Here is a 20,264-nt window from a genome sequence, read left to right as displayed (position 1 = left end):
TTTCTTTTTCTTGATTATATATATATATATATATATATATATCCTATCAATATGTTTATGTATTTCACACTATGACTAAGTTAACAAACTTAAACACAAAAGGCTTTTGCAGATAATAGGTTACTACTTAATATGCTGTCTCAGTATGAGGAAGTAGGGGTATCAGATAGCAGGAAGTGAAATTACGAGGACCCTTTAATTGTTTAATTAATGAGATGTTCCAATTTAAATGAATTGAGTTGTAATTGGGGTGGAGAGCATCTCAAGAAAGTCACAAAGTTCAAGAGGCTGAAAAAAGAGTAACGACTTCTTAATCTGGGAAACCCAAATTAGGGTCCCGCGTCATCCCTTTCACATCTCCACCTTGCAGAGTCCTGGGAGATTAGGCAGGGCTTGCATGGCAAGGTGAGCCTTGCAGATTTTTTTTTATTGCTTCCTTTAAATACTTGCTCTGAAAGCCAGCTGCCTCCCACCTGAGAGTTAATCAGGACAATTGGTTGATATTTTTAAAGGTTGAGATCCATCATGAAATCTATTTCAATGGTAAAAGTTTAAAGACCTATTTCAAATGTAACAAACAGTTACAACCATACTATTATCCATATAAAAGAGCTGTGCGCACAGAACGCCCAAGAAACAAATATACACACTGGCGGGGAGAAGGCAGGAGAATTAAGGCTGATAAAATAGAATCAGTTTGACATAATAAATACATCTACGAAAGGAAAAAGCCCACTAAAGATACCAAGTATGCTATTATATATAGAAATGAAATATTAAAAGCCCAGGAATTACCCCATTACTTCAAACTATCCATGCCCAGCAAGACATGCAGTTCTTAGAAACGTCTTTTGCCCTCCCCCCGCCCCGGACAGGTAGGGGGCATGCTCAACAGCTGGCTGACTGCAGACCTCTGTCATTAGTGCCCCATGGCTTTGGTCTCTAGACATGGGACCAGGTGAGTGTGCACCAGAGCCGTCTCCCCAACCACCATCTACTCTGCAGCCCAACCCAGGTCCTGACAGCTGTGTGTGAGAAATGAGGATCTGTCCTACTCAGGAAAAACAATGTGGTATCTCACCCGCTTCAGACTGAAAGGCTACAGGGAAAATAATAAGTATTTAGCACACAGATGACTGAAATCAAATGCTATTTTGTCACAATCCTTTACAACTCACTGGTGTTTCAAACTCACTGTGTGCTTTCTAGAACTCGCTGTGCATACCATCTCTTGAGCTTACTGCTGGTTGCCAAAATCCCATTATTACTAGTGAGCCACTAACTCATGATTCAGTAATATTTATTGAACATGAGCCCTCATCATTTTATTGCTGTAGTCCATGGGAAATTAATAAACCCAAGCTACATTTTTTAAGTGAGATTTTGATATTCTCACAACAATCACATACTTTCTTTGCTTCATTAACTATGAACCACAAGATAGAAAAACTTAAGAAGAGCAGAGGGCAGGCAGGGTGCAGAGATGTTACAGTTAGGCAGGAGTAAGAAGCTGGGGTGGAACTCACAGTAGGATAACGACAGATAACTAACAATAATATATTGTATGTCTTACAAAACAAGGAGAAGGAACTTTGAATGTTTACCCTACGAAAGAAATGATAGACATTTGAAGATACACTTACCCTGGATCAAACAACACAATGCACACATAAAGTGAAACATCCCACTGTACCACAACCATGTGGACAGATGTTATGTATTAACTAGAAAATATAAAATTAATTAACACAGAAATGTTAGAGGCAGGCAGATCGCTGTGAGTTCGAGGCCAACCTGGTCTATAAAGTGAGTCTAGGACAGCCAAAGCTACACAGAGAAACCCTGTCTTGAAAAACAAGAGAGAGAGAGAGAGAGAGAGAGAGAGAGAGAGAGAGAGAGAGAGAGAGAGAGAGAGAGAGAGAGAGAGAGAGAGAAACATAAAATGGAGGTTCTGTGGGGAGAGGAGAAACTGGACTGGAAAGTCTTTACTATGTATCTTAACAGTCCTTGGAAGAGGAAACTTAAACCACATGACTATTTCTTGTAATAGTTTTGCATCAACTACAAAACAACACTGAGTGACAGTCCCAGCCACAAAACAAACTTCAGGGGACCTTCATTGGGAGGATTGGCTGTCAATCTTGGTTGTCAAGCATCATCCCAGGACCCACCTCATGCCACACTGATCAGATCAGGCTCTCTGTAGACTGGTCAGGGGCAGCAACAATGTTCAACTTTGCGAATGATTCCAGTTTGTAACCACGGGGAGGAAACTGACGGAGACCAAGATCCTGCTCAGGAGGCTCCAATGGTAGAAAAGAGACCCAGAGGAGGGGGCGTGGCCTGCCAAGGGTACAGCCAGTTTGAGGTAGAACCGCAGATGAAACTGACATTTCCTGAGTACTGGGGCTATTTTGGATTTAACATCCCCCAAACACAGATGTGTAGCAAAGCAGAGGTGAACAGCACCACTCCTAAGGCGGATGGTTCTATCACTCCTGCTGCCTCGGATTCTCCACCTCCTGTGACTTGTATCAGCTGCCAAACTAATCAGCTTGCAGCCATGTGACACTGAGAAGCTGGGGTGAGACTTTTCAGGGTCAGCATCATCTCTAGGCACTGGCTCATGGCTTTGTTCCTCCAATGGAGCATCACACCATCGAGAGAGTGCCTGAAGAGTTCACTAACAGGCTAGAAACCAAAACAAACCACCCCCACCCCACCCCCAGAGACCTGCTCTGCAGCCAAACTTGGAAAGCCTTTGACTAACTGAGCATTCTGGAACTTGAGCTAAGAGGATAATTGGGTCTATGCAAACATGCTTAACTACAACAGGAAGTTTACAGCGGGACCATTCATGTCAGAGGGAGGCAAAAAATACCCCAGAAAAATACGGGAGTATCAAAGAAATTTCAAAACATACCATTAAAAAAATTAAATCTGAAAATTTATATATAATAAATTATTAATTCGGTAAAAGGTGAACGGATGACAGGATGAAGTAATTAAATCAATCGGATAATTCAGCAGTTATGAGCACTTACTGCTCTTACAGAGGAACTGGCTTACGTTCCCAGCACCCACACAGTGGCTCCCAGCCATCTATAACTCGAGTTCCAGAGAACCCAGTGCCTTCTTTTGCCCTTACCAGGCACCAAGCACACACACGGGGCAGGCAAAGTCCTACACACAAAGTCAATCAATCAACAGAGTAGGTGAATGATTGGGTTAGGTTTTTTTTTTTTTAATCTTCCTCTGCCTTTAAAATATTCAGTATTTTCAAATTTATCTATTTGGCACTGAAACCGAAGGCAAGATGTAATTAATTTTGACCTAGAATAGAAAATGACTGATGTGTTTGCTGAATGCATTAAGTATAAGTGACTAGGCTTTCTTCCTTAGCCCCAGACAGCAATTATGCATGTGCCTGTTTATATGTGTATGTTATATTTGTGTGCGTGCATGTGTGTGTGTGTGTGTGTGTGTGTGTGTGTGTGTGTGTGTCGCTTCCTTTTGTATTGCTGTAACCATAACCATGACAACTTCTGGAAGGAAGAGTTTATTTGGGGCCAATCATTCTGGAAGGATGTGAGATAACTGTCAAGACCTGGGGACGCACAGCAGGAACTGTTGACCACAGCATCTCTAAGCACGAGCAGCCAGCAAAAGAGGTACATGGCTGTGAAACCTCCAAACCCACCCTCACTGACACACTTCCTCCAGCAAGGCCACACCAAAATATAAGAGAGAGCTCCTTCAAACCACAACGTACAAATGAGTCATTTTACCTTTCTCTTTCATTTTTTGGGGTTTTGTTTGTTTGTTTGTTTGAGACAGGGTTTCTTTGTGTAGCCCTAGCTGTCCTGGAACTTGTACTGTAGGCCAGGCTATCCTCGAACTCAAAGATCTGCCTGCCTCTGCCTCTCAAGTGATGGGATTAAAGGCGTGCACCACTTCCACCCAGAATCTCACTTCTAAAAATGTTTAGCCTTTCTTCTCTAATTGAATACGGATGTTCTGTCTGCATGTGTGTGTGTACACCACATGTAGTGCCATGGAGACTAGAGTGAGGCATTGGATACGCTAGGTAAGTCACCAAGTGGGAATCAAACCTGCGTCCTCTAGAAGAGCCATTGATGCTCCTGACCACCAAGCCATCTCTCCAAGCTTCAGCTTTTTTAAAAAAAAAAGTTTCACTTTTCAGTTTTGCAGAAGAAGCCAGAGAAATTTCAAATCTTCTACATGGAAACTTCTCCTGTTTGTTGGTTCTAATGAACAGCACTATGAAACTCTGGTTCCTTGAAAAAAAAATTGTCTTTTGGCATAAATATTTCCTTTAAAAAAAAGATTTTTAAAACTAGTATGTGTGTGTATACACACATATATACATCCATATATACAAAATTATATATATTCACAATGCGGAATGACAACAGACTCTGCCCATATCTAAGCACAGACACTTTTGATGTCTATGTCTTTGAAGTCAGTTGCCAGCATGTCTTTTTACTCTTAGGTGATGACTGAACCAGGTGCCTGTTTTCTTTTACAAATGAGTCAAATGAGAGTTTACTCGACTACATGCATATGAGCCAAAGAGTAAGAAAATGGGAGTTTAATGTCAGAATTAGACTTTCCGATGGAATTAAGATTTCCCTATAATGTAATCCATCTTTCTGGTCTCTAGGCTACTTGGCAATATTTACTGAGCCCTGTCTGTGTGTCAAGGGCTCTTCAAGCCTTGGGGAACTTAGCTATAAGCAAGGAAAGGTCTAGACACCTTGTTTCTATTGGACTTAGGTTCTTCAGGTGATAACAAACTGGTCAACGGCTGTAGGAAGAAGAAAGTAGAAGGCACAGTGTTCTGGGGACGAGAAGCAAGTGGCTACTGCTGCTCTCACTGGAGAGGGTGAGGGTGCATTTGTGTTGAGGACAGCTATGAAGAGAGCCAGAGGGGCAGCTAGCTCTGTAGCATCAGGAAAGGGAGAATATTCTAGAAGCTTCCCCGCTAAATGAAGGGCAACACAGCTTTCTCTGTCCCCTACTGGCTGGTGTAGATTAGGTCAGTTTGTAATGGTGTGATAGCCAAATGAAACACTTCTGTAGGAAGTAGAGACTAGAAAAAAAGAAAAAGGGGAGAGAAGTGGTAGCTCTGTGTGTGTATGTGGTGTGTGTGTGTGTGTGTGTGTGTGTGTGTGTGTGTGTGTATGTGTGTGTGTGCGTGCGCGCGCAGTGACAGCAAGCCTGAAAGCTCTATTTACATTAGCCAGAGTATGTGAGCGGATGATGCAGGTAATGGTTAGCTACAATTGAGAAACACCAAGATGATCGATTGGCTAAGAAACAGAGGGTTCCCTGGTGACCTACTTCCTAACATGGACACTTTATACACTACCCTATACGTCATCATGCCTTTAGTACAAAATTATTTTTAAAATTTAAAATCCCCCTTATTACTAAACATATGTTTACGCTTTGCATATGAAAGTGCCAAACACCCCAGAAGGCAAGTTTCAAATTTCCAGACAAAGAGATTCTCTGCACAGCACTGCGTGTCATGGGACAGGCCAAGCAAAGAAGCAAACGTTAGGTACAGAAATTAATTATGATTTGAAACAATGAGAAACATAATTTCCTTTTCTTGTAGGAAAACTAGGAATTAGAGCCGTGAGATGACCCAGTGGGTAAAGGCACTTGCTGCCAAACCTGGAGACCTGAGTTCAATCCTGCACCCACATGGAAGAAGAGAACCAGCTCCCAGAAAGTTGCCCTCTAACCTCCAAACTCATGGCATGAGCGGTCTCACACATATATACACACCTGCACACACAAAAGAATAAATACACGAAGGAAGGAAGGAAGGAAGGAAGGAAGGAGGAAGGAGGAAGGAGGAAGATATTTAAGTCTAACCAGAGTCTTTAGTATTTTGCTTGTACTAGAGGAAGCACATTTCTCTACCACAAACTCACCCATCAAATGATTAGTCCATCCACATTTAAAATAAGAGCTTGAGCGTCTCAAACCTATAAAAAGGCCTGTATATTTAGTAACATCAGTCATAATTGGGACTTGGAACAATCTTGCCTTGCAAGTTGCCTTGTTTTGTGGAGTTCTGTGCTACAGTAAACCTTCAGGAAGATTTGGATTTCAACTTAACTCAAATTTAGCATCTCTCAACTTACATTAGGAATGACACGGAGCTCCCATGTCTCCTAGTCACTCAACAATAACAGGATCCTCTTAAGAGTATGTAAAAATTGAAATGTCTCTTTTGGGGATAAACTAAAGACTTTAAGGCAAGGTCAAATACCAGTTTTTTACATGTTGTGGTCCCCAGTCAGAACTGTGAGTACAGTGGTTGGGCCCCTTCTTTTCAAATGGGGAACTTGGGTTCTCAGCCATTTAACTCCACATAAGAGGTGTATCCACCGTTTCAAAAGCTGTGAGAATGAGTGCTACAAAAACAGCTCCAGGCTCTTTCTGGATCTTTCTAGATTTCACAGCCAACAAAACATTCTCTCTTGAGAATTTAGGGGATTTTTTTTTAAGGAGAGAGGAACCAGGAATGATCATCAAATTCGTAATAATGATTAGAAAGAGGAAGGTAGGATTCCTTTCAAATCCCCCCAGACATGTATTTCTATGGCTGAAAACATTTAAACCAGTCACTCAGTTTCTGGAAACGCTCAGACCATATTAAGTTACTCTGCCGAGCATGTTATTTCACACCACTGGTGAATTATGACCTCTAATAACAGAGTTGCAATTCTTGGCTATTGCACTGCTGTCTGCCAAGAAATACAGAGGAGAGTTATAGTTTGGTGTAAAATAAACAACAGCACACAAACTAGCTGGGAGGGCAATTGGGTATGCGAACTTAAGGCCAAGCATGCAAGACAGAGTTTAATGTATGAATCTTAGCAGAAAACTGAAGTAAAGACAGACAACTAAACAGTAGATCAAATAGTCTCAGGCCAGGGAAAGTCTTGAAGAAGTTACTGGTACAGGAACTCAAGGACTGGTATTTCCACAATGTCCAGTGTCCCCAGTAAGACCCAATCCAGTGCCAGGGAAAGCTTGACATCTCAAAGAAATCCCTTCTATTTCTAAACACTTTGACAATGCAAATACTTTGGCTTTTCTGAACCAAGTTTCTTTTTTGCAACTTCATCTCATTGCCTCTAGTGGGACTGTGATAAAGCTGACGTTCCAACATATCCAAGCTGTGCTGAAGCTAAGAGTCACAAGCAAAGGGAGCTGCCAAGGAGCCATAAAAGATGTTGGGGACCTGGGCTAGCTAGAGAGCACAGAGAATATGCTATAGTCAGCCTGCTTCTTGTCAGGCAGGGAGACAGGCATGTGAGTGAATTTTCTGATCACCAAAACTAAAAAGAAAAGAAGGAGAAGGAGGAGGAGGAGAAGAAAAGAAGAAGAAGAAGAAGAAGAAGAAGAAGAAGAAGAAGAAGAAGAAGAAGAAGAAGAAGAAGAAGAAGAAGAAGAAGAAGAAGAAGAAAGAAAGAAAGAAAGGGAAGAGGAGGAGAAGAACTTTAGTAGATGTACCCTGGTGTTTTAATGCATAAAGAATACATTTCTGATAGTTCTTAGAGCTTAATTCAATTAAAATGTATATTCTATAAAGAACACAGAAACCAAGAACAAAAAGTGACTGAGCCAGGCCAAAAGATGAGTTGGAGGTAGGTGTGGAGGAGAGCCCAAATGTAAGGTCCTGTTTCTACCTCAGACATGCTGTTCTCCAGGTGGTGATGGGTTTGCCTACAGACTCATTAATATATTCCGAAACAAGAATGAACTCTATAGCATTGCTCTATGCTGAGTGTTAAGTGACCACTGTCCACACCCAGTTTTTGCAGTAGCTTTTGAGTTGGGAGTGAGCATGAGAGAATGGCTATACACATCGACCGTAAGTGTAAGCCTAGATTATAAGCATAGACCTACTCCAAGGGCAGGCCACCTGAATCTGTGGCTTAGTTGTTCTACAGCTTACAGCCTGTGTGACTAGGTCATCTGTAGAAACGAGGGTAGTTAGGGGAGCAGTCTCAGCATTATAAGAATTAAATTAAACCACAAAAGTCCTTAGGGTATCTCCGGCCCAGAGTAAGCATTATTTGGTCCACGTTATCACTACCCTAGGAAAGAGCTATGATATGCTGAGAGAGAGACAAGCACGGCACTTAATGGAAAACATAAAATAAAACTGCGTGGTAGACATTCTAGAAACATAAGAACCCTAAAAATTGATTTCAGCAAAGCAGCTAGCTCCTATATAGAGGTCAAGGCAGAAGGAGATTAGGCATTCAAGCAAGGGCCATCAAGCTAGCATGAGCCCACGCGGGGTAAAGTATAAAACACATCTATCTGCACAGGCAGCATTTCCACTCTCTCCTTACCCCTTCCAACCTTGGAGAAGTCGAGATAATGTGGGCATCTTCTATCTGCCTCCTTTCCAAGTCCTGAAGATGGTCTGTAGCTTCTGCGGCCTCCCTCCCCTCCCCCACCTCTCAGGTGCCATCAGGGTCCTTCCTGGGCAACTAGGAATTCATCTATTTCTTAACTATGCACTAGTGATTGACCATCAGAAAGCAAACCAGGAAACCCTTTGAGACAAGGGAAAGCATCACTTCCCCACATGCTAACTCAGACACAGACATCTGTGCATGTGGGATTCACTGCAGATAGCATGCGTGTCCCCACTGTGATGACGACAATGAACTTTCACCCTAGGGAAGGCCCAGGTGTCATCAGAGAGTCAAAGGAAGCTCCTTGATGATCAGGGGAGCAGAGTATCTCTTTCAAACAAGGGAGGTGGCCAATGGAAATGGGATGACTTCCGATGGAAATGGGGTGGCTGGTTTGTCTGTTTCTCAAGCATGAAAAAATGAATCGAGGGTTCTTTATTAAGGTCACTAGAAGCTTGGTGAGCCAGGCAATTTCGTAGTTTATTCCATAATTTCTGATTGCCGCTGTGTGTCACTGAGTTATAAGACTTAGCATTGGGGCTCGGGAGATGAACCAGCGCATCACGTGTTTGCAAGCATGCAGACCCGAATTCAGATCCCCAACAACAGCAACCGAATACAAAAGTTACATGGGGGGGTGGAGGCAGGTGGGTCTTAGGGGATGCTAACCAGCTATCCTACCCAAAATGGCAAGCTCTATGTCCAGTGAGAGACCCCTACCGAGTGCCAGCTCAGACATAGGTAAGATACAGATAACTCCGTACTAACCCATGGAATTCACACAACAAGCAGTTCAGGTAGACACTGGTATGCTCTGTCACAAGGGAGGACCCTCAAGCCCTGGGAGGGCAAAAAAGTTGCTCAAAGTCACACAGCATGAAAATGGCAGAGCCGGGATACAAGGCAAGTGGTCTCTTCTAGAGCCTTGCTCCACCATGCTCTCCACAAAGGGCCACAGAGAGCTTTGATGTCAAGGGACAGTGGAGGAAGGCTCTTGGGCAGGCATCAGATCTGCTCGCCGCTGCTATGTGCATCTGGATAGTCACATCTGGGTTTGCACAGGAGCAGGCTGCACTCCTGGGCAACTGTTTGCTCTGTTCCCTGGATACTTTCTCCAGAGGTGCTGTGCCTCCATTGTCCCTCCCCCAACAATGAGCCATGGCTGCCCCTCTTCCCTCCTCTGCGTCCTTTGTCTCTCTCTTCTCTTCATTTTCCTTCTCCTCTCCTGGACAAAAGCTATGTGAAATGAAAGTCTAGGAAAGAACAATTCATGGCTGACCTAAGGGGGAGGAGAATAAACTGAAAAGGGAAAAGATGACTTGAGAGCATGTTTTAGAGAAGTAACTATTAAGCTAGGTACAGCGACACAAGCCTATGACCCCAGGACTCTGCAGCTGATCCTAGCGGATTCTGAATTTGCAGCCAGCCTAGGCTAGATAGCAAGATCATGTCTACAAAAAAAGTAACTGTCATCAAAGCGGAACCATAATAAAGACACAACCTCACACTGACCTTCATTAAAAGGTGGTCAACAACAAACGGCAGCTAGGAGGTTTAGGGACTACTGGTAGCCATGGGAAACGGCTTTGACACTTAAGGAATGCCCTCGTCTGCTTTCCAATGTTGTGATAAAGGCCTCAGTCAAAAGCAAACTGGGCAGTCTGGGCGTGGTGGCGCACACCTTTAATCTCAGCTCTCCAGAGGCAGAGGCAGTTGGATCTCTGTGAGTTTGAGGCCAGCCTGGTCTGCAAAGAGAGTTCCAGAGCAGCCAGGGCTCAAACAACAACAACAACAACAGAAAAAACAAAACAGAGCAACAACAAAAGCAAATTGAGGAGAAAAGCATTTACTTCATCTTACAACTTTTAGGTCACAATCCATCACTGAAGGATGTCAAGGCAGGAGCTCAAGACTCGGAGGCAGAGGCCATAGAGGACCACTGCTTAGTGGCTCGCTTGCCAGGCCCACACTCAGCTTGATTTCTTTCCTTTCCATGGTCATGTGCCCATGCTGGGTTGTGGTCAGTCATCAACCACGAACACACCTCTGCAGACTGGCATACAGGCCAATCTTATGGGGCATTCTCTCAGTTGAGGCTCCCTTTTTCCAGATGACCATAGCCTGTGTCAAGTTGACAAAAAACTAACCAGCACTAGGAAGGGATGTGGCAGTTCCTTAAGACTCAGAGTAGCTATGTAACTCAGAAATTCTACCCCTCAATATAAACCTACTCCTCAATATAAACCTACTCCTCAATATAAACTGTGTGTGTGTGTGTGTGTGTGTGTGTGCGCGCGCGCGCGCGCGCGCACGCATGTACTTGCGTACCATTTATAAAAACACCAAAGTAGAAATGACCTAGTTTCCATCAATTGACAATAAATAAAGTGCGAAATACTTCTGGGGAGTAAAAATACATGCAGTAGTAATCCGTGACACTTGTTACAACCATGGTGAACACGAGGAAGGGGTTGCTATGTGAGAAACCAGACCAAATCCACATATTAAGGAGTCCATCCATACTCCAGGAACAAGAGACAAATACATAGAGATGGAGGGAAGGCAGGAAAGAAGGAAAGAAAGAAAGAAAAAGAAAACACGCAGCATGCAAGCATTTGACTGAGCTGGGGCACTGGTAGGGAGGAGCTACTACAAACACGTAGAACGTCTTTGGGATCAGACAGTGTGGTGACCACCTAGCTCAGTCAATATGTGAATCAACACGGTAATGTCTATATAACGAATTTTATAGTGTGAAACCGTATATCACTGAACCTGCTACACCAGGGGAAGCAGAGCGAATCACTATTAAATAAACTGCCATTTATACCAGGAATTTCAACGTCTTTGTGACTAAGAAGTGACAGCTGCAGACATGACAGAAACTCACAACAGTGGATTCAGAAAAAGGAAACAGAACTGAAAGAAGGAACATAGAAAAGAGAGAGAGAAGAAAATCATTTTTATTTAGTTGTATTTGTATTCGTCAGACGTGTTAGGATTTATTTATTTATTTGTTTGTTTATTTTAGACAGGGTCTCTCTATGTAGTCTTGGCTGTCCTAGACTCACTTTGTAAACCAGGCTGGCCTCGAACTCACAGTGATCCGCCTGCCTCTGTCTCCTGAGTGCTGAGATTAAAGGCGTGCGCCACCATGCCCAGCCCCATGTTAGGATTCTTTCACAGCAGATGCATAGACACTGTAGGTGGGTTACAGAATCCCAGATCCCAAGCCTTTTTCCTCCCCAAGCTATTAGCTCTCAAAATCAGGGTGTTGATGGAGAGGTAAGGTGATATTAGCTTTTAATTTTCCTCTAAACTCAGAGAGTGGATTAAAAAGGCCACAACTGTGTCTCCTGGTGTCCTGCATTCTGAGCTCATGAAATAAGAATATTCCATTGACATCTAATCTGTACATGGTTTCCTAAGTGAATTCCCAAGTCTGACTCATATTTAATGAGGAGAAAGCTGAGCCTTCAGGTTCTAGAAGCAACTGTAAGGCATCCATGACAGTCAGACTAATGTGCTCACATTGGTCACACAACACACAGCCCTGTAGAAGACTGCTCTGACTAACATGGGGACTTGTCCAAGGGATAACAGAGAGCTAACAGCAGACACAACTTTAACAGTTGTTATTACTATTAATTATTATTATTATTACAGAGAAATATTACATCCTAGGGGCTTTTAACTTTTAGACTATTATCAAGACTTTCCCTCTCAGTATGCCTTAAACATTCTTTGTGTAGAAAATAAAATTACAGCTTTATTCAAGACGGGCGAGCCATTAATTGATCCAATGTGCCTGGTGTTCTGAAAACAATGTCTTAGACAAGAATGGATGATAACTATTGTGCACAGAGAGGATCAGTTTAAGAGTTCACACACACACACACACACACACACACACACAGAGAGAGAGAGAGAGAGAGAGAGAGAGAGAGAGAGAGAGAGAGAGAGAGAGAGAGAGAGAGAGAGAGAGAGAAGTATTTAAGGAATCTATAAATACAATGAACAACCTTGGTATTTACAGAACCCAGACCATCTCCTGCAGACCCTACTTCCCACTCCCCGAATCTGTGTGTTCCATATTAAATGTTAATTGAAAGATACCTTACATGACTACATGACTCTGAGTCCTCTTCCATGTGCAAACATCCTTGGAGACCAAGTTTAAGCACTGGTCCTTTGACTATGGGCTCAGAGCACAGTCCCCCTCCCCCTCCCCGAGTGTGGTTGAGCTCCAGGAAATACTGCAAATGCCTCTGACATGCGGGGTCTGAACTTTTCTGGGAAGGTAAGGGCCCTCCCTCTCTTTTGAAAAATGTTGTTGTTTTCTGGCTTGTTGTTGTTGTTTTTTCATGCCTCTGACATTTTGCCTCTCCATCTGTTTGCCAGAAAGTTGACAAAACGCCCTTGACTTTAACAGCTGGTGTTGATTACTCAGGGCAAATTAATTGTATATTTCACTAATAGGTGATAGGAGCTCTTGAAAGGGCAACTCGACTCTAAAGAAAACACACATACACACATGGCCAATGGGTATTCCATCTCACTTGTTTGTTTATCAAAAATCTGGCCTTTAATTGCAATAATAGTTTTGATTGGAGTACTGAGCTCAGAAAAACACTGTCATTTCTCTCACCTCTTGCTCCCTACTGCCTGCGGGAGCTGGGTCTCAAAAAAAAAAAAAAAAAAAAAAAAAAAAAAAACCCTGAGGAAAGAAAGATCCACTTCTCAGTTACCTCTGTAGAAGCTTAAGCTCAAGGCTGGCAGTTTCCTAAGAGCAGCGGCTTGTGCTAGCAAATGCAAACACAGCCTTGCTACTCCTCTCCCCAAAGCACTGCTTATGGAAGGTGTTGAATTTGGGGGCAATGGTGGTTATTTCTACCTAGTCCTGGCCCCTGGGATCACCAACAAAGCTCTTTCTTCAGTGCAGTCCTCAGCATATCAAAAGCAAGCTGGCAAAGGGCAACACAACAGTGGAAAGAAAGTAATTCTAACTTTATGGTTATTCTTGGCTTGTTGGGCATGGCGGTTATTCAGCCCTGCTCCTGTCAGTCAGTTTCTCTAGATGAGGAGCCCTGGCAGAGCTGGTACCTTGAATATTATTTCTGGTCAGCATAAGCCGGAAGGGGCTCCTGAGAAGGCGGGCTGAGAGCTGACTTTGTGAGAGCAGTTTGCAGGCGGTCAGCTGCAGGCAGGTAATTGACCTGCCTCTTGACACACAAACACCTGCACCAGGTTAAGTAGACTTGATGCACACAGGGAAGCACAGCAGGGAATTATCAGATCTTTCCGGTTCTAAGCAGGTGCTGGGATGGGTCACTAACAAGAATATCTTAGCCTTGGCTCCCAAACCTCACTTTCCAAATTCTCCTGGAAGAAGTCACTCCACCACTGTGAACCCTCTCTCGAACCAGACTCTGATATTCCCAAACATACTGAAGCCTCTCCTGCTTGTAACCTCCTTCTTGTCCCCAAGCGACGCACAACAAAACTTAATAGGTTAGTACATAAGAGACAAGTCTCTGGTGCTGCACAGACTTTCCAGGCGAAGGTACCCGGAGGCGGTGCTAGGTCTCTCTGGACAGTTCTCGGGCTCCCCTCCCCCCACGTCCTCCAGGCACCCCTGGGGTTGCTCACCTGCGTGGGGCATGGTGATGGTTTCGTTGGTGTTGGAGCCCACATTGAAGATGACCACGGCCGAGGCGTTCTGCAGGAACGCGTTCCGGATCTTATCCCTGTAGGTGCAGTTGCCCTTGGGGATGAGGGCTATCCAATGCTTGCCGTGGGCCGGCGCGGCGAACTTGGTGTTGGGGTCGCACGCCAGGCGGTCGTGGACCGAACTGGCCATAACCACCTCGCCGCGCGCGTCCTGCTTGGGCGAGTGCTCGCCATACCGCCCGCACTCGCTCTTCTCCGTGTGCAGCTCGGCGCCGCCACCGCCGCCTGCCACCGCGGGCCCCGGCTCGGGCTCGGCATAGGTGATGTTCACGAAGGCTGTGTACCATTCCTCCTTCTCCGCCACTGTGAAGTCCAGGCAGAGCAGATGCACGAAACAAAAGGAAAGCAGCCATGTTGAGAGAGCCAGACTGCGGCACGCTTGGATGAGAGACGTTGCCATCTCTTTTCTCCGGGATCCCCTCCCCACCCCCTGCGCCCTCCTTCCGCTCCGTCCCTCCTTCCCTAGCCCGGGCCAACCCCGGGTCGCTGCTTTGGTCCTTCTGTCGCTGCAGCTCACTCTCGGGACGGCGGAGCCCCGGCTGGGACGCGCAGCCGCTGCAGAGACCGGATCCCGGGCGAGCGGGAGAAACCGGCCCTGTCCCCTTTCAGCCGACGCGCGGCGCTGGCATCGGGCTTTCCGGGTGATCGCGGAGCAGACGCCGAGCGGGCGCCGCGCGCTTGCGGGGGAGTCCGGCTGCCAAACGTCCAGCTCCTTTGCCCTGCGTCTCCTTTTCTCATAGAGGTGGCTGGGGTCCTGGGGTTTGGAGAGGGTGGCGGCTCTGCTTGTTGCTGCCGGGCGGGGTGGGGACGGGTCGCTCGAGGTCTCGGGTGCTGAGGCTTTCGGTCCCGCGGCAGCTCCGGCTACGTGTGGGTTCCCTAGAGCGGCGGGCGCTGAGCCTCTGACCGGACCTGGTGGCTACGCCCAGGACACTCACTTGTCTAGGGAGGAGGCGGCATGGGGCAGATGGGATGGGGGAGAGCGTGCGGAGAGGGGTACAGCGTTTGTGTCTGTGTGTGTGCCTGTATATGTTTGTGTGTGTATGTGTGTGTAATGTGTGCGTGCGAGGAGGAGCTTAGTATGATGTCAAAGCTCCTGGGCTCTCCCCTGGCCGCGCTCATTCTGACTCTACTCCTGAGCATCAGCGACCTCTGCTGGGCCTCAAATTCAGTCCTCGACTAGTTTGGGGCAAAAAAAGGAAAGAAGACCTTTGGGCCTTTGAATTAGGAACAACTGTGGGAGTCTTAAACACAGCAAAGTGCGTGCGTACCTCCCTTCAACAGTCTCTCCGCTTGCTGGAAGATGTGCAGAGGGTTCTCTGATATTCGTCCCAGGACTGGTTGGTGGTGAGGCCCCATTCCCTGGCAAATCTAGGACAATGGCTGTCAGAATCCCACTTTAAAACCAAGACTGATTGGCTCTCATGCAGGAAAGTTTTACATTTATTAGGTCAGGGGTGGGGTCCCTGGTGATGCACACTTTGCTGGTTTAGGGACCAGTCTGTGACGTGGGTAGGAGAGACGTCTTACCTTTCCTCTGGAAGCCAACATGTGCCGTTTGTTTTCTTAGAGAAATGGACCTCCCCTCATACCTTATAAAACTCCGAATGAGACATTTTGCCACTGTGTTCACTCTCGTAGCCATGACCTGCGATAGAGGATTCACCGGGTCAGCAGGCAAGGCCTGTTTGGGTTATTGTTTTAAGTTGTGTTCTCCAGCTGTACCCAGAAATTAAAACAAAGCAGCCAAGAATAGTTTCCTTAGAGTCTAATAGCAGAATTCTTTGGTTTCCATATCTTCATATACCAGGAATATAAACTGTCTACTTATTTATTATGTGATAGTTCTTAATCGTTTACATAATCTTCCCCACGTGGTTCTCTTTCAAAGGACCAAATGCTCAATTCATTAAAACAAAACAAAACAAAACAAAACAAAACAAAACAAAAAAACAACAAAAAAAAATTCCACTTTCCCCCAGGACCTTAACATGTATACAGCATCACGCCTACCTACTGTCACAGCTTCTCTTTCTCTGGGCAGCCATATAGACAGCTGATAGCTACTGGGGTAGCACAGAGAACTCCGGCTGTAGACACACCAGCAGCAGACACTAGAGCCATGTAGAGGACTGTGTGTCTATGGCGTTTGATGTGTTGGGCTTGTGTGTGTTTCTCTCTTATTCTGTGTAGAAAACAGGCCTTAGGTAATTAGAGCAGTGTTTTTTATATAGTGCTTCACGCCAAGGCAGTGGAAGTGGTTGTGAGCCACGTGGGATCTGGGGAAAGAGTCCCTTGGCTACAACCCGCCCTCCCCCCCCCCACCCCCTGGCAGATTGTGCCTGAGTGCTTTACAAAACTCGGTGCACCCTGCATCTCTCTACCTCCTGGCATTTTCCCCCAGCCACAAGACTTGAAGCCGTGTCATTAAGAATATACTAGCACTTTCTTTCAATTTCCCTCAGAAAGAGGTAGGGCAGAGGAAGTAGCCAGGTCGAGAAGGCAGCTCAGACCAAGAGACTGCCAAGCTAGGGCCATCCAGCAAATAAGTGAAACAGTAAGATATGGGTCAAGTTATTTGCTTGTTTGTTTGTTTTTACAGTGGTTAGCAGAATTCCCAAATAGAGAAGGTTTTAACGACTCCTGAACTTTTGGATTGTGCTAAAGTGAATTTGGATTCACTTTTAAAACCTATTGTCTGTGTCTTTACACGTGTGAGTGCATGGATAAGGCAGCAATGCACACACATCGTTCCTTCTGTTCAGAGCTGGAAGCGAAGGATACGCCAAATGGCCCACAGCCCTGCTTTCTGCACGCCATCTTCCCTTATGAAGAACTAGGGTTGAGTCTGGAGCTGGGTCTGAGGAAGTCCAAAGTAATGCTGAAAGTTCTCCTAGGGATATGCTCAAAAAGCATGATTAGGAGGGTGTCACAAGCACACACAATCGGGTTGGAAAGGGCTCTCAGCCAAACCCAGGACAATTCCAGGCATTAAAAAATGAAGATAGTAATTGATTGAATGAATAAATAACCAACATGCTAATATAAAGAAGTGATGAGGTAAACATGGTAGGGTGAAGGATCTGAATGGTGTGAGTGCCTGCTCGTGGGGTGGGGAGGGGTCTGGCTTTGAGTGGGAGTCATGGGTGGATAACAAAGCTGGCGTGGGTATTGACACTAAGCTGGGTGTAACTCAAGTGTCTTCTGAAAAACACTGGTTCACAAAGGGACAGGTGGTTATTGACGAGAACCTTGACAGACTCAAAACAGACTGAGGGTTCGTCAGCCATGGAACGTATCACAGCGTGCACCGAGAAGCCACAGCAGCATTTTGACACAATATACACACCCCAGGTGTGCACATCAGGAGACACGAAATGCGCTCCGGGTCGAGCCTATGAAAGGAAAGGTCTGTGTTAACACGCTCAAGCTAACAGCTCCAACTCGAAGAGACTCAGTTGTCACGGCTAGATCCAGCGAACGATTCCGGCTAGGCTCCTGGAGTAGATGAAAACTGGGAGACACTTGAATGAGCTCTGAAGACTGGGCGGTGTATTCACGAACTGGTTTCCTGGTTTGGAGGTTTATGTTGCAGTTTTGTAAAGTATGTCCAAGGTATTTAGTAGTAATGAGACGGCCTCGTCTGTAACTTGCTCTTATATGGCTTTGGGAAAACAATTAACTAGAAACTCTTGGTTTCCACCAGGAGGCTTTCAGGGCACCCGGAATTCACCTCATGATCTTGATAAGCACTTAACAAGCTCCCGCCTTGTGGAGCCATTGTTCTCCCCACTTGACTCCTCACTTTGCCAGTGGGATGATTTGGACCATTGAGCTGGTGGCTCCTTGGAAGAGGAAAGAAAACTTTCTTGCACCCTCCTCCCAAATTGCAGTATGTTCATTTGTTACTGTACAACTTTCCAGACTTGGAGCAGACGCCTGGTCTGGAGCAAAACAAGATTCTTGCATACGTGGCGGAATGGGAGGAAACAGAATTCTAAAGTTCTAGGTTGTGTCACGTTAAACAACACCTGTTACAAAGGGAGAAGGATCAGTAGATCAGAAAAGGGCGATTGACTTTGCACAAGCTGCTGTTTTAATTGTTCAGTGTCAACGGCTCCAACAAGACCGTGTCTAACCATAGTGCCCAAAGAGCAAAGGATTTGAATGGCCTTTGGGGACCAATTGTTGGTAACAGAAAGAAGGAGACGCAGGGACATTAGCACAGACAGCATGGTGTCCACTGTGCTCAGGAAGACAGCAAACTCTTCAAGGGTAGGGAGGGATGAGAGAGGTAGACAGTGAAAGAGCAGGATCAGAGTGATGGGAGTGGGAGAGTATGACCTCACAGTTTGATCTGGGAAAATTCCTGGAAGATTTCTGGACAGAAAAGTGTGGCGTTATGTGAGACCATGAAAGGTCCATTCTGGCGGTGCTGGAGGGAGTGTAGAAGCAAGGAGAGCACTTAAGGGGCTCTAGAAATAACCACGGGGAATCCCTAGGAGTGTGCTAGGAACGCGGCAGTACATGCCGAGGAGTGATTGGCCTAACCTGCTTTGGAGCCGCATCAGGCACCTGCTCTCTGATGCATTTGATGCCGGTGGAAAAGAAACACAGATGTCAGGAAGATGAGCAAGATCGCAAGAGGAATTTCGGGCTTAAGACCCAACAGGCTTAGACATACTCAGTTCAAGGTGCTTAGAGTTACCAAGATGGCAATTTGGTGCAACTTACCACACTATTAGGTGGCAGGAGAGAGAAGGTTAGGTCAGAGCATGTGAAGAATTGTCATTATTGTCACACTAATAAGATTGCCTCATGCAGCACCCAAGTAAAGTGGACTCCTTCAAGAAGTTCTTAAAATAGCCACAGCGACGAGTCCCAGGCTGTCTGGAGGACCCTCCACCAGCCAAGCAGTACAGGGCCAGGTAGAAATGATAAGTCACTGCAGGCCTTCTGGTTTGACCTTAAGGCTTGCAGGATGTCTGTGTCTGAGTCAGAAGCAAGAACAGCCACAGGGCGGAATGGTGGAGCCTCAGTTTTCTGAGTTCCAGCCAAATGGGCCTTCTGTAGACACGCTCCACCCTCACATCCCTTCTGTGTCTCACCATAGCTCTGCCCAATGTACTCAAAGAGACTCTGACCTTAGACAAAGCAAATTATGTCGTTTTGAAATTCAATTTACTATGGCTTTGCATACATACCTTAGTAGTTTAATAAAAGTTTTATGTGAAGAGTTTGTTTTGTCTTACATTTTATTTTATTTTATTTTATGCTGGTTGATCAGTCCCACTGAACAAAACTGATGATTGCTCATGAACAGGTATTTTTCACTATAATAAACAATTAGATAACGAGACCTTGGCCTGAAAATGACAGAAATCTTCCAAATCATGTTCTATGCGACTCTGGAGCAGAAAAAAACAAAAACCAGAAAAAAACAACCCACCAAATATAACAGGACCTTGTTGGCATGCCTTAAGCATCAAGGCTGTCATGACTATTTTAAAACCAGCTTCCTTCAAATGAGTTCACCATGCCAGTGCCATTTGTTGTGTCCTGTCCTAGAGCTAGTCCCCTTTGGTCAGTCCTCTCATATTTACACGGAGGGGAGATTCAGTGCTTGGCGGGGGAGAGACCAAATTTTGGCAACAGACAAATCACTATTAGAACCTCAGGCATCATGCAGGCAACTTTAACTGTACTGAAACACACATTTCCTATTAAAACTAGAGGGATAAACACTTTCTACTAAGACTTGAAAAATTCTAAAGGACAGTGTATCTTAGACACACAGAAGTGCGAGGAGGGGTCAGGGGAAGAAGTGGGGGTTGGGGTGAAGGAGATCTTAAAAAAAAAAAAAAAAAACAAACAACACTCCCAAACTACAAAATGCCAATTTGCTTACAATGTGTACAGATGACTTACTTATAATAAGCCTGTTAAGATGGAAAGTCATTTGCTATACCCAGCCTAACTGAGCTCCGCAGTACACTACAGAATATGGGCGCTTCACCCTCGTGACTTCAGGGCTGACCCTAAGCTGTAGCTCACTGTGAT

The 20,264-nt window shown here is 45.2% G+C and overlaps 1 protein-coding gene across 2 annotated transcripts in view; it reads right to left on the bottom strand.

Annotated features, from left to right (window-relative positions):
• The window catches only part of Rnf150 (ring finger protein 150), a 281,952-nt gene extending 266,756 nt beyond the window's left edge, over positions 1-15,196 (bottom strand). For both annotated transcript variants that reach the window (XM_051168523.1, XM_051168522.1), the window contains exon 1: positions 14,127-15,196. In XM_051168523.1, coding sequence (XP_051024480.1) covers positions 14,127-14,607 — 481 coding nt within the window. In that variant the 5' untranslated portion in view covers positions 14,608-15,196. The remainder of the gene's footprint in view (positions 1-14,126) is intronic.
• Between the last annotated feature and the right edge of the window lie 5,068 nt (positions 15,197-20,264).

The sequence above is a fragment of the Acomys russatus genome, chromosome 26 (assembly GCF_903995435.1).
Source record: "Acomys russatus chromosome 26, mAcoRus1.1, whole genome shotgun sequence".
NCBI lineage: Eukaryota > Metazoa > Chordata > Mammalia > Rodentia > Muridae > Acomys > Acomys russatus.
Note: the sequence above shows the minus strand (reverse complement) of the source record. Positions and strands in the feature narration are given on the sequence as shown.